Here is a 12077-nt window from a genome sequence, read left to right on the forward strand (position 1 = left end):
GCTCTTCAACCAATTATTGTGGCTCAGAAAACTTATGACCTTCAAGCTTTGGCTGACTTAGCCGACAGCTTACATGAATTGGTACCGTGCACACCTCAAGTCGCTTCAACATCTGCTCCCCAGTCAACCATTGATTCAATGGCGAAACAAATAGATGAGCTCACAAAGCAAGTAAAAGCTCTGTCTGCTCGCAGTCACAGACCAAGATCGAGATCAAGAAGACGACGTAGCCCGACAGTACAAATGAGATCACAGTCCAACTACAGAAAATTTCCATTATGTTGGTATCACAATAAACACGGAAAGAATGCCAATAAATGTGTGAAGCCATGCGATTTTAAGTCGGAAAACTACCAAGGCAATCGGTAATGGCGACATCCGATAGCCATAACGTATCTGGTCGCCTTTTCGTAACGGATCGAAAATCGAAGATGCAGTTTCTCGTTGATACAGGTAGCGATCTCTGCGTCTTCCCTCGCACAGCACTACGTGAAAGAAGATCTCCGACCAATTACCAACTCTATGCCGCGAATGGGACTTCTATTTCAACATATGGTTTTGCTCACCTCGAGCTGAATCTTGGCCTGCGTCGAGACTACACATGGCGATTTATAGTGGCAGATGTCACTAAGGCTATAATTGGCGTCGACTTCTTGTCATATTATGGTCTTATAGTCGACTGCCGTAACCAGCGTCTCATCGATAGCACCACAACCCTGACGACTTCAGCAGAATCAGTATCATCATCCAGCACGATTTCTTCAGTGAAGACATTGCTCGGTGATTCAAACTACCATATACTGCTACGTCAATTTCCGGAGATCACACGTCCTGCAGGAAACGAGAAGGTTGTTAACCATAACACGGTCCATCATATCAGGACTACACCTGGACCTCCAGTATCTTGCTCGCCACGTCGCTTGGCTCCAGATAAATTGCTCATAGCCAAGGAAGAGTTCGCAGCTATGATTAAAAATGGAACAGCTCGACCATCAGAGAGTCCATGGGCATCACCTTTGCATCTAGCCCCGAAGAAGGAAAGTGGATGGCGTCCATGCGGTGATTATCGGATGCTTAATGCAAGAACAATTCCTGACCGCTATCCGATTCGGAATATTCACGATTTCACGCATAACATATCGGGTTGTCGTGTTTTCTCCAAAATCGACCTCGTGAAAGCATTTAACCAGATTCCAGTATTTTCTGAGGACATTGCAAAGACGGCCATCACAACACCGTTTGGTCTTTATGAGTTCCCATATATGACCTTTGGACTCAGAAACGCCGGCCAGACCTTCCAGCGTTTTGTTGACGAAATGACCAGAGGCTTAGACTTTGTCTACGCATACCTAGACGATTTCCTCATATTTTCCCCTGATGAAGAAACACATCAACATCACTTACGAAGTCTGTTTCATAAGCTTCGGGAGTATGGGATGGTAATAAATGCGTCTAAATGCGTCTTTGGAGTTTCTGAAGTGTCTTTCTTGGGATATACCGTTTCATCAAATGGCATCAAACCATTGGAATCCAAAGTCGAGGCAATTAAAGAATTTCCTGTGCCTAAGACTGTGAGAGAATTAAGAAGATTCTTAGGCATGCTGAATTTTTACCGCAAATTCATCCCAGGTGCCGCGGAAATTCAAGCACCTCTACACTCTCTTCTCACTGATAAGGTCAAAGGCTCACATCCAGTAGACATCACGGGTGAAGTTTTTAAGGCATTCGAAGAATGCAAAAACAGTCTATGCAGCGCAACACTCTTAGCTCATCCAGACTTGAATGCAAAGATCGCGCTCGTAACTGATGCTTCAGACAAAGCAATAGGAGCTGCTATACACCAATACAAAAATGATGCTTGGCAACCTCTCGGTTTCTTTTCACGGAAACTAAGTCCTTCGCAAAGTAAATACTCTCCGTACGACAGGGAGCTACTTGCGATATACGAGGGAATCCGTTACTTCCGATACATGCTAGAAGCAAGGCATTTTACCGTTTTCACGGATCACAGACCTTTATGTTACGCCTTTACAACAAGAAAGGATAAATGCTCACCACGACAATTTCGCCACCTCGACTATATCGGACAATTTACTACTGATATACGGCATATATCTGGAAAGGACAATGTCGTGGCAGATACATTATCGAGGATTGAAGAACTGACAAAGCCAATAGACTTGACAGAGCTAGCACAGTCACAAGCTGACGATCTTGAGCTGAAACGACTGATAGAAGGAGAATCGTCTCTCAATCTACGTAAGACAATCATTCCTGGAACGCAAATACAGCTGTACTGCGATGACAAAAATCAGACTCTAAGACCCTTTGTCACATCACCGTTTCGCTACAGAGTATTCCAAAGCTTACATTCACTCAGCCATCCTGGCGCCAATGCCACTGCTAAACTTGTAGCTCAGCGTTTCGTATGGCCCGGCGTACGGAAAGATTGCCGTGAATGGACAAAGAAATGTCAAGCCTGTCAGCGAGCGAAGACTACTCGGAACGTTTCAACCAGTCCTGGGAATTTTCAACTTCCACGTGCCAGATTTACCACCGTCCATATCGATCTAATAGGACCACTGCCAATCTCAAACGGCTACAAATACTGTCTTACAGCCGTAGATAGATTCACGAGATGGCCAGAAGCTATTCCTATTATGGACATAACAGCAGAGACAGTAGCTAAGGCCTTGATATCCGGCTGGATAGCACGCTTTGGATGCCCTACCGCTATAATCACTGACAGAGGACGACAATTTGAATCTGCCCTTTTCAAGCACCTCTCTGAAATGGTTGGTTTTGAACACAAGAAAACTACTGCTTATCACCCTGCATGTAATGGCATGGTTGAGAGATTTCACCGCCAATTAAAAGCCGCCATTGTTTGTCATGAAAACTCACATTGGACAGAATCACTTCCATTGGTGTTGCTTGGAATCCGAAATGCAATTAAAGAAGATATTCAAGCATCTTCGGCAGAAATGGTATATGGCGAGACGCTTAGATTACCTGGAGAACTTTTTCAACCATCCACGAATAAGTCTGATGACATAACCGATTTTATGGCACGACTTCGGATTATTGCGAAGAACCTTCAACCGCAACCAGCTTCCAGGCACTGTAAGAAATCTATCTTCATATTCAAAGATCTTGCAACGACTAGTCATGTGTACCTCAGAGAAGATGCTAACAGAGGAGCACTCCAACTGGCTTATACTGGCCCACATGAAGTACTGGCGAGGAACGAAAAAGTCTTCAAAATACTTGTCCGAGGAAAACCTACCTCTGTAACAATAGAAAGACTGAAGCCTGCATACATGCTTACCGACGACGACGATCCAAGGGATATACCTCTTCCTCCTGCTACTCCACCTGAAATAAAAAATCACGATGATAAAATTAAAGATAAGGAAAATAATAACAAAAGGACACGATCGGGCAGAACAGTACACATACCTGATTATTATCGCCCGTAGGACGGTCTCTGGAGGGGAGTGGTGTGGCGAACGCGACACTTACCAGATCCCTACAACCTATATAACTTATATAAATAAAATATTATACATATAATCATATAATATCTTATATATTTTTCATACATTAAATAATAAAGGTAACATAAATACAAATATTACTATAACATATGTACATATAACTATACTATATATGTATACTATAATACTTATATACTTATATAAATTACATAATAAATACATATTATATATACATGTTATACACAGTATAAATATCTACACTTTAAAAATCATATAAATAATTAAAATATAATATAATAATTTATGTAATGTCGGAAGGCAGTCGCCGCGCGATCGTGTAATAGAAATGTCTTTTCTAAATAAATTACCGTTACTTTGAACAAAGAAACGTATGCGCATCGGTTCGGCCGCCTTCCGTCAAGCAGTCGAATCCTAGATCTCGTACTGAACGCACGTCGCTTATCGCTTAAATTTTGCTACACGATTTTGCACCTTAAGTCTTTGTATTAAGTCATACTTCCTTCTTTCATCTAAACTTACCTTCATATTTCTTTCTTCTCATTTCTATTCTGTGCTGTGCCTGCCTATCTTCGTGTTTATTATTTCTACGAGAAATAAATTAGTAGTGGAAGAAACTTTGTTTTAATCAAACCTCATCTACAACATCATACACGACTCCGCTACAATATGTAGCTAAGAGGTTTACCTGACAATAGTCCTAGGGGACATATTAGACAGTTTTGTAAATATAAATTACTAGTGCTCCGCCCCGGCTTCGTACTGGTTCAATTGTCATAGTAATTATATTATATTATAGTAAGGAATGGTTATATTACCATCCAGTGGTGACCACTTACCATCAGGTGACCCATTTGCTTATCAATATCACATAGTATATAATTGTACCGGGTTCAACAAACAGATTAACAAGTTGATTAAAAATACCAGGCAAACATATGTAGCTAAGAGGTTTACCTGACAATTGTCCTGAGGGACATATTAGACAGTTTTATAAATATAAATTACTAGCGTTCCGCCCCGGCTTCGCACGGGTTCAATTGTGATAGTAATTATATTCATAGTAAGGAATGGTTATATTACCATCCAGTGGTGACACTTACCATCAGGAGGCTCATTTGCTTATAAATATCACATAATATATAATTGTACCAGTTCAACAAACAGACAAACAGATTAACAGGTTGATTAAAAGTACCAGGCAAACATATGTAGCTAGGAGGTTTACCTGACAATTGTCCTGGGGGACATATTAGACAGTTTTGTAAATATGGTATATGTTTTGCAATGTTGATACTAAATATACTACAGAATTTGTTTATTTACGACATCACATTAGCAACTTCTAAAATTATCAGTATTTCTTTACTATATTGTCCATGTATTATACACAAAAACCGCATCAAAATCCGTTCCGTAATTTCAAAGATCTAAGCATACATAGGTACAGACAGCGGTGAGCGACTTTGTTTTATACTATGTAAATAAAATATAAATATTGGACAACATCACATACATTACTCTGATCCCAATGTAAGTAACTGAAACACTTGTGTTGTGGAAAATCAGAAGTAACGATACCACAAACACCCACATCCTAAAAAGTCATGAACTTTTTCTACAACGACTTTGCCGGGAATCGAACTCGCGACCTCAGAGCGGCGTATCCATGAAAACACACACACACACACACACACACACAACTCGACTATGGAGGTCACTGTGTAATGATAATGATTTTTTGTCCACAGGAAGTAAACATGCGCCTTTCGAAACTGGACGAGCTCGACGCGCTCATAGCTGGAGTCCTATTCGTGGACTCCATGAACCCTCAGGAGTGCTACTACTGGGCGCCCCCAGATCAGGTCGCGAACAGCAAGGATACGGTGAGTTGGCCATTTATATTGGATGTATATTGGAATATTGGACGAATTGTTTTGTGAAGATTGTCACCAACATTTGGTGATTGGTTTTTGATGTTCAAGTTGGCCATATACTTGGATGTATATTGGAATATTGGACGAATTGTTTTGTGAAGATTGTTACCAACTTTTTGGTGATTGATGTTCAAGTTGGCCATTTACTTGGATGTATATTGGAATATTGGACGAATTGTTTTGTGAACATTGTCACCAATTTTATGGTGATTGGTATTTGATGTTCAAGTATGTGTTGGTAAGTGGGGATGGTATTTGGACCATTATAGAAGCCAAATAAACGTCCAAACTTATCAATTATCGAAATTTAAGTGCCAAATCTTCTTATGTAACTATATTGTATCCAAGCTTGAAATAATGTGAGACAAACCCAAGGCCTGCAAAATATGTATATGTCGCCGTAAAATTGTAAATACTGTGAGATTATAATCTATCCAGCGAGATTGTGAACCGTAACATACTGTTTACAATTTAATGCATTACATTTAAATAGATTACAATCTATCTAAGTAAATTTCAGTTAGATTATTAAAACTCTAACCTAACTTGTATGTGTTTTATTGTAAATTTTATAAACGTTCACAATCTTTTGACAGTTTACAGTCGCACGAGATAGATTATTATCTAACGATAATTATAATAATTATAATGTAAAATATATTTTATTAATATATTATATATTTTTAGAGCTGAGATGGCCCAGTGGTTAGAACGCGTGCATCTTAACCGATGATTGCTGGTTCAAACCCAGGCAAGCAATATATATGTGCTTAATTTGTGTTTATAATTCATCTCGTGCTCGGCGGTGAAGGAAAACATCGTGAGGAAACTAACATGTCTAATTTCATCGAAATTCTGCCACATGTGCATTCCACCAACCCGCATTGAAACAGCGTGGTGGAATATGTTCCAAACCTTCTCCTTAATGGAAGAGGAGGCCAACAGGCTGTTACAATATACTTTTAAAAACGAAAAAATCAATTCAAACGAGCATATATACGTACTATGAGTACCGATAAGATTTTTTAAACGATTGTCAATTCACAGCCGTACTTAGAACCGGCCCTGAGCCAGTACTCGAGGAAGCCCTTCGACTTCTCCAACCCCTATCCGTTCCTGTTGGTGAACATCGGCAGCGGGGTGTCCATGTTGGTCGTGAACGCCCCCAACGACTACTACAGAGTCAGCGGGACCAGGTACGGTTGGCAAAACATGTCGAGATTACTGACCCTACCGTGACGGGTACATCAGTGGTGTGTGTTTGACCAATAAAAGAAGGAATACAATTCAACTCAGACCTCGAATTGTGATGACGTCACTGGCCGAGATTCTTTATAATGATATTAATTATGAATGCGTGTAAAAATTGACGTTTTGGATGTTGACGCATTTAATTGTTTTTGCGTGTGTGCGCCAATCATGTTTTATATATGTGTATATTTTTTGTTTTATTTATTTATTTTCGGGAAACAAACAGTACAATATAACAGTATATATGTACATCTTTACGTATAATAAAATTGGAGCGTCTGTTTGTAATATTGAAATAGCCCTTTGTTACTCAATGCATATGTATGTATACACGGTACATACACCAAAATATTTTTTTTTACAATTTCTGTCTCTCTGTCTGTCTGTTTGTTTCGGCTAATCTCTGGAATGGCTGGACCGATTATGACGGGACTTCCACAGGCACATAACTGATGTAATGAGGAGTAACTTAGGCTACAATATTTTTTTTGTTAAATTCAAACGCGTACAAAGTCACGAGCACAGCTAGTAATACATAAATCAATCAAGTTTTCACTTATATACAGGGTTATTTATAACTCGACGTACATCCGTTAGGAGGTGATAGGAGTGACTATTTGCAATAATTTTAACCCCCCCATTTTCATGATCCAAAAGCAAGAACCATTTCTGAGTTATCACGTTTTTTAACTTTTTTCAAAAAAAAATCTGTCACCCATTTTTAAATTAGGGCCGATAATGGTTGTTTAAATATTGACAGATATCCAGTGTTTATTCGTTTTTAGAAATCAGAAGAAAAATAGATTCTTATTTATATTTTTTTCTAAATACATTTTACTCTTATTTTACACCAAAACTGATTGATTGATCCTACCATTTCTTAATGTAATGTCTAACAATGTTTACCTGTACTATTAATACTAGCGACCCCCACTTTCGTACGGGTGCAAGGATATGATATCACAGTGGAAACTTCTAAAATTATCAGTGTTACTTTACGAAATGTTCCATGTGTTATATATGAAAGTCTTCCTCTCGTAACACTCTATCTATTAAAATAAACGCATCAAAATCCGTTGCGTAGTTTCAAAGATCTAAGCATACATAGGGACAGAGAAAGCGATTTTCAACCGACTTCAAAAAGAAGCAGGTTATCAATTCGTCGTATTTAAGTAATTTCGTATGTTTTTTTTTATGTTTGTATATAATCGTAAATCGACTTTAAGTAGTCTAATATTTTTCATTTCATTTTACCTAGGAGGACTCTCAAAAATATGTTAAATATGCAATTATTTTTATTACTTTTTAGTGCATTTTTATTTTGTTTTAAAATAGTGTTTTGTTTGAAGTCGGTTTTTCTTTTTGTTAAAATTTTATTTATACTTTACACCAAAAACGTGAATGTGAATGACCCTGTATATATCGTTTATTATAAATGTTCATATGTATTATATTTTTTTGTAATTCCATTGATCCTACCATTTCTTAATGTAATGTCTAACACTGGGTACCTGTACTATTAACAATGTTAATACTGACTGTGTTACTGCCCCTCCAGTCCGACTTTGTTTTATATACTATGTCGTGATTAATACTGGCTGTGTTACTGCCCCTCCAGTCCGACTTTGTTTTATATACTATGTCGTGATTAATACTGACTGTGTTACTGCCCCTCCAGTCCGACTTTGTTTTATATACTATGTCGTGATTAATACTGGCTGTGTTACTGCCCCTCCAGTCCGACTTTGTTTTATATACTATGTCGTGATTAATACTGGCTGTGTTACTGCCCCTCCAGTCCGACTTTGTTTTATATACTATGTCGTGATTAATACTGGCTGTGTTACTGCCCCTCCAGTCCGACTTTGTTTTATATACTATGTCGTGATTAATACTGGCTGTGTTACTGCCCCTCCAGTCCGACTTTGTTTTATATACTATGTCGTGATTAATACTGGCTGTGTTACTGCCCCTCCAGTCCGACTTTGTTTTATATACTATGTCGTGATTAATACTGCCTGTGTTACTGCCCCCCCAGTCTCGGCGGCGGCACATTCCTGGGGCTGTGCTGTTTGCTGGCTGGCTGCAGTAGCTTCGAGGAAGCGATCGCGCTGGCGGCCTCCGGCGACAACACGACGGTCGACAAGCTCGTTCGCGACATCTACGGCGGCGACTACGAGCGGTTCGGTCTCAGGGGCGACCTGGTGGCCAGCAGGTGAATGCGATACTGTGTCTCTAATAAAGAACACTATTACAGTTAGTTTTTTTTTTTTTTTGAAATAAATATGAGACAATATCACATACATTACTCTGATCCCAATGTAAGTAGCTGAGGCACTTGTGTTATGGATATCAGAAGTAACGATAACACAAACACCCAGACCCAAGACAACATAGAAAAGTAATGGTAATCTACATCGACTCGGCCGGGAATCGAACCCGGGACCTCGGAGTGGCGTACCCATGAAAACCGGTTTACACACCACTCGACCATGGAGGTCGTCAAGGAGTTGAGACAGGCTAACAGCTACTGATAGACCGTTCCCCCCCCCCCCCCAGCTTTGGACGATACTGTATCTCTAATAAAGAACACTATTACAGTTAGTCGAGACAGCCTAACAGCCGCTGTCGTTTGACGACCTCTGTGGTCGAGTGGTGTGTATACCGGTTTTCATGGGTACGCCACTCCGAGGTCCCGGGTTCGATTCCCGGTCGAGTCGATGTAGATTACCATTAGTTTTCTATGTTGTCTTGGGTCTGGGTGTTTGTGGTATCTTCGTTACTTCTGATTATCCAAAACGCAAGTGCTTCAGCTACTTACATTGGGATCTGAGTAATGTATGTGATGTTGTCTCATATTTATTTATTATTTATGTTTGGTCACCTGGTGAGTGGGTAGCTACACCCAGACTAATAGATCGTTCCCCCCCCCAGCTTCGGGCACATGTGCTCGTCGGAGCGGCGCGCGCGCGTGTCGCGCGAGGACCTGGCGCGCGCCACGCTGGTCACCATCACCAACAACATTGGCTCCATCGCGCGCCTCTGCGCCTCCAACGAGCGCCTCGAGCGGGTGTGTATATCTTTTTCATCCTCTCTGGAAGAAGGTGTTACATCCCCATGAGATGGAAGTTGGAGAGGGGTATGTGAGACCCCCGATGGCCTCGACGCTAAGTACGCCCATGTCCACCGGAATACATACTACCCACCAGCGGTACCCTCTCCGTATTTACGGTAGGCGCCACGGGATCGCTTACGCATGCTACCGCTGACGCCCTAAAGGTCGACCCGCCTATACAGGCTTCCCAATACCTAGGGAGGATTCTCGGGGTAGTGAGAGACCCCCTGGTCCCTGCGGCGTCTATTGAGGGGGGAGAAAGTGCGCTTAGCGCTACCTCCTCAATCGAGTGTGTACCTACCTGAGATATACCATATCAGACATACCAGATTTCATCAACTTTGGTTCAGTGTATTGTTCGTGTAAGACAGACATACAGACAGACAAAGTTACTCTCACATTTATAATATTATTATAGATTGTGATATACGTAACGTAGGTGATAAGACAATTTCGCAAACAGATAAGTGATCACCATCGCCCATAGAAATTGGTGCCGTAAGAAATATTGACAATTCTTTCATTTTCATTCATAATCTCGAGAGATAGACTATAATCTAGCAATATTTACAATTTTACAGTGAAATATTAATCAAGTATACGGTATAGATTGTTTTGCGGGTAAAATTATACATTCCTAGCGATACCGTCAACAAAACAGTTACAGTTTCCAAAATTTTAACTAATGTTTTTTTTCTGTACAAACAGGTGGTGTTCTGTGGCAACTTCCTGAGAGTGAACCCGCTATCCATGAAACTATTGTCGTACGCGATGTCCTACTGGTCGAGAGGCGCTCTGAAGGCGCTGTTCCTCGAACACGAGGGGTGAGTGCAGTTGTTAATGATGATGCTGTTGCTGGGTTTGTGTAGAGGATAATGAAAGTCACTAACTGGTTCACGATTTATTGACGAGACGGTACCATTACGAATACGAACTGTGACGCACTTGACAGACACTCTGTCTTACATATGCAATGCCTCGACTTTTATACATGATATATGCCAAAGAATACAATATGTAACTTCTTAGTCGAGATGGCCCAGTGGTTAGAACGCGTGCATCTTAACCGATGATTGCGGGTTCAAACCCAGGGAAGCACCGCTGATTCACGTGCTTAATTTGTCTTTATAATTCATCTCGTGCTCAGCGGTGAAGGAAAACATCGTGAGGGAACCTAATAACCTTACATTCGTCCAACCCAAGGTTTGAACTTGAGGATATAGACTCTAGACCAAAGAGTTATTACACTGTGCCGTATGCACATAGGTATTAAAGTAAACAGTTAGTAAAGTTACATATACAACAACAGCCTGTAAATTCCCACTGCTGGGCTAAAGGCCTCCTCTCCCTTTGAGGAGAAGGTTTGGAACATATTCCACCACGTTGTTCCAATGCCGGTTGGTGGAATACACACGTGGCAGAATTTCGGTGAAATTTGTCACATGCAGGTTTCCTCGCGATGTTTTCCTTCACCGCTGAGCACGAGATGAATTATAAACACAAATTAAGCACATGAATCATCGGTGCTTGCCTGGGTTTGAACCCGCAATCATCGTACAGATAATTAATTACATATATATATGTTTTCAGATATTTCGGAGCGGTCGGCTGTCTGCTACACTATGACACCAAAAACCACAAACAAGAGAACGTATCGCGGCACGCCACGCCGCCCGACTGCCGGCACGCCGACAGATGAGCCCGGCCCTGTGTGTGTGTCGACACATATATATGTGTATATGTATATGTGTAGGTGTGTGGGAATATGCGTCTGTACACCGGAGTGCATTGACGACGCTTTAAGCTTTATAAGTCTAAACGATATCGTTACGAATAGGGATGGGACGTTGTCGATGTTCGTTCGTATTCGATTTACTTTTTAGCTAAACGCTAGACGTTTCTGATGTTACAGTCCTTTAGTAATTATTTCAGATGTCGATACCATGTTTTTTTTTAATACACAGCCAGTAATGTTACATCTGTCCACAGATTTGAATATTGTAAATATCGATCAATCCTTACATCTCTACCGCGCAACTGACCTTGGGAGATGTTGTGACACTCGTGTTTGTTACACTGGCTCACTGTCGATGAATATCACCTACCCTGTGTAATTCAACAGATTAAAAATACATTGATGACTTGAGGTGCTTCGATGCCTTGCGATCGCTATCTTGTATTATCTATACGAAAATACGATAAAAATTTGTCACAAAATCGTAATGATGCCTTACAGATAACATTCATAATCGATGAAAA

The 12077-nt window shown here is 40.5% G+C and overlaps 1 protein-coding gene across 4 annotated transcripts in view; it reads left to right on the forward strand.

Moving 5' to 3' along the window:
- Window positions 1-11770, forward strand: part of LOC124541763 (pantothenate kinase 3) — a 52864-nt gene extending 41094 nt beyond the window's left edge. For all 4 annotated transcript variants that reach the window (XM_047119712.1, XM_047119713.1, XM_047119710.1 and 1 more), the window contains 6 exons: window positions 5267-5401; window positions 6500-6648; window positions 8742-8918; window positions 9638-9773; window positions 10527-10642; window positions 11409-11770. In XM_047119712.1, coding sequence (XP_046975668.1) covers window positions 5267-5401; window positions 6500-6648; window positions 8742-8918; window positions 9638-9773; window positions 10527-10642; window positions 11409-11517 — 822 coding nt within the window. In that variant the 3' untranslated portion in view covers window positions 11518-11770. The remainder of the gene's footprint in view (window positions 1-5266; window positions 5402-6499; window positions 6649-8741; window positions 8919-9637; window positions 9774-10526; window positions 10643-11408) is intronic.
- Window positions 11771-12077: the final 307 nt, after the last annotated feature.

This window comes from Vanessa cardui, chromosome 28 (genome assembly GCF_905220365.1).
Source record: "Vanessa cardui chromosome 28, ilVanCard2.1, whole genome shotgun sequence".
Classification (NCBI taxonomy): domain Eukaryota; kingdom Metazoa; phylum Arthropoda; class Insecta; order Lepidoptera; family Nymphalidae; genus Vanessa; species Vanessa cardui.